This window comes from Trichechus manatus, unplaced genomic scaffold, assembly GCF_000243295.1.
Source record: "Trichechus manatus latirostris isolate Lorelei unplaced genomic scaffold, TriManLat1.0 scaffold00176, whole genome shotgun sequence".
NCBI lineage: Eukaryota > Metazoa > Chordata > Mammalia > Sirenia > Trichechidae > Trichechus > Trichechus manatus.
In genome coordinates, this window is record NW_004444112.1 from 4,849,913 (window position 1) to 4,852,525 (window position 2,613).

Consider the following 2,613-nt stretch of genomic DNA (forward strand, 5'->3'; position numbering starts at 1 on the left):
CAGGCCTTTTTTTATGTGGACAAGTCCTTCACTGTATTTCCATCCTCATGTCTTTCTGCTCTTCTTGCTCACTAAGCCCAATGTTCAAAGATCTCGTTATCTGTGAGAACTGCCATTTTCTTCCCATCACAGGGCATTTGCACTTGCTATCCCTTCTGCCCATGCTGCAGTTCCCCTCAGCTCTTTGTGTTTCCGGACATTTCTCACCCTCCAGGTATCCATTAAAATATCACCTTCTCAGGTCATTTTCCTTCATGACCAGAACTAATGGAGCCAGCCACTCCCTCTGCCATCTGCATTATATGGAATTATATTTGAATTTAATTTTTGTTCCATAAAGCTTACATTCTCCTGTAAACTGTGAACCCCATGGAATAGACACCTTCCTATCTAGAGCCCGGCATGGTTTATTCTCCATCAGCTGGAGTTCTAAGTCCTACCTCACAAGGGTATTCTGAACAATAAATGAGATAATGCATGGAAGTTCTTAGCACTGGGGCTGGCACAGAGTTTAAGTGTTGGTAAACACACCTACAGGTATCAGTGTCTTTAAATGAATCCAAAATCCTTCTCATGTCCTTTCTGTATCCAAATTATGTATAAGATGAAGCCCATATTTATTGCCATTGTATTCAAGTATGGTCGTGATACAGCCCCCACATTAATTCATTTATTTTTGTCAAAACATAGTCATTGTACCAGGAACTGTGCTGGGACCTGAGGATTAGTAGGTAAATCAGTCCCATTTCATGATCTCTGCGATGTCTTGGGGTAGGAGAGGAGATCCCTAATAGGCGACTGGTAATTATGGTCCATCTACACAAAGGATTGGAGTCCCTGGATGGTGCAGTTAAGCACTCAACTATTAACTGAAAGATTGGTCGTTTGAACCTACCCAGAGCTGTCAAAGGCCTGGTAATTTGCTTCCAAAAGGTCACAGCCTTGAACACCCTATGAAGTAGTTCTACTCTGACATACATGGGGTCACCACGAGTTGTAATTTACTTGACAGCAACTGGTTTTGTTTTTGTATACAAGGGATTGCTCTGAAACTATTAAAAGAAAAAGGCAGCTTCACAATGATATGGAATAAGTTTCAAGATATATTGTTAATTAAAAAAAAGGGAGACTCAGAAAGTACATCATGTGCTACCCTTTCTGTTTAAAAAGACCCATATACCTTCATATGAGAGTATTCACAGAAAGTATCTCTGGAGGTATACCTCCCAAAAAATGGTAGCAGGGGTTGCCTCTGGGGATACGGATTAAGAGACTGGGTGTCAGGGATGAGAGTGATATTTACTTGAATATATGTTACCTGTAAATATGTTATCCTGTAATAATAGCACATGAAACAAATTGCTCATTATTGATAAAAGAGGAGAGAGAGAGACAGAGGGAAAATCCTACCTCACAAAAAAGGAAGGGAGGAAGGAAAGAACTGGTCTTACTCCCTCCTTTTACAGGTAGGAAAGTTGAGAATCAAGGAGGAGAAATGATTCCCCAAGACAGCACAAGCAGTAAAGAGGTGGAGGTGGCATTTAAATCCAGGTCAGCTTGCTTCAGAGCCTGTCAACAGAGCATCATCACAGAGCCAGGTTTACGACCTAGAGTCTCTTGGTGGTACAAACAGTTAACACACTTGGCTACTAACTGAAAGGTTAGCGGTATGAACCCACCCAGGGGAACCTTGGAAGAAAGATCTGGCAATCTGCTTCCAAAAGGTCACAGCCTTGAAAACACTAAGGAGCACAGTTCTGCTCTGACTCACATGGGGTTGCCATGAGTTGGAATCAACTCAACGGCAACTGGTTTAACTGGGTGCCTCTGCAACCGGAATGTCAACAAATTTTATTTGTCTCTTCTTAGACAGAGAAGTCCCTTAATTTGGCCAACATGACCAGAGTCCAGGAGTTTATCTTGTTGGGTTTGTCCACAAGCCAAGACATAAGGGATGCCCTGTTTGCCATCTTCCTGATCCTCTATCTGTTGACCCTCTTGGAGAACACGCTCATCATCTACCTCATCTGCAGTCACAGTGAGCTCCACAAACCCATGTACTTCTTCCTGGGCAATCTGAGCTGTCTGGAGATGTGCTATGTGTCAGTGACCATGCCCAGCCTGCTTGTGGGACTGTGGACTGGACCCTACCAAACTTCCTTCACAGCCTGCATGACCCAACTCTTCTTCTTCATTGTCCTAATTGGCACTGAGTGCACTCTCCTGGCTTCCATGGCCTATGACCGCTATGTGGCCATCTGCCGCCCACTCCACTACCAGCTGCTCATGCGGCCCCAGGTCTGCCTGGGCTTGGCCTTGTCTTCATGGTTTGGTGGTCTTCTGGTCTCGGTGGCCAAGACCACATGCATTGCCAGCCTCTCTTACTGTGGTCCCAATGTCCTCAACCAATTTTTCTGTGATGTCTCACCTTTGCTCAGCCTGTCCTGCACCCATGTGGCCCTGACAGAGCTAGTGGACTTCATCTCTGCCATTGTCATCTTCTGTGGTACACTGCTAGTAGCCTTGGCCACGTATTCAGCCATTGGGGTGGCCGTGCTCCGCATGCCATCAGCCGCAGCCCGCCATAAAGCTTTCTCTACCTGTGCCTCCCAT

At 45.1% G+C, this 2,613-nt stretch overlaps 1 protein-coding gene across 1 annotated transcript in view; it reads left to right on the plus strand.

Moving 5' to 3' along the window:
* LOC105756811 (olfactory receptor 5-like) overlaps window positions 1-2,607 on the plus strand; it is a gene marked incomplete at its 3' end in the record, with an annotated part of 16,306 nt that extends 13,699 nt beyond the window's left edge. The window contains exon 2 of the mRNA XM_023741207.1: window positions 1,870-2,607. Within this exon, the coding sequence (XP_023596975.1) occupies window positions 1,870-2,607 (738 nt within the window). The remainder of the gene's footprint in view (window positions 1-1,869) is intronic.
* Window positions 2,608-2,613: the final 6 nt, after the last annotated feature.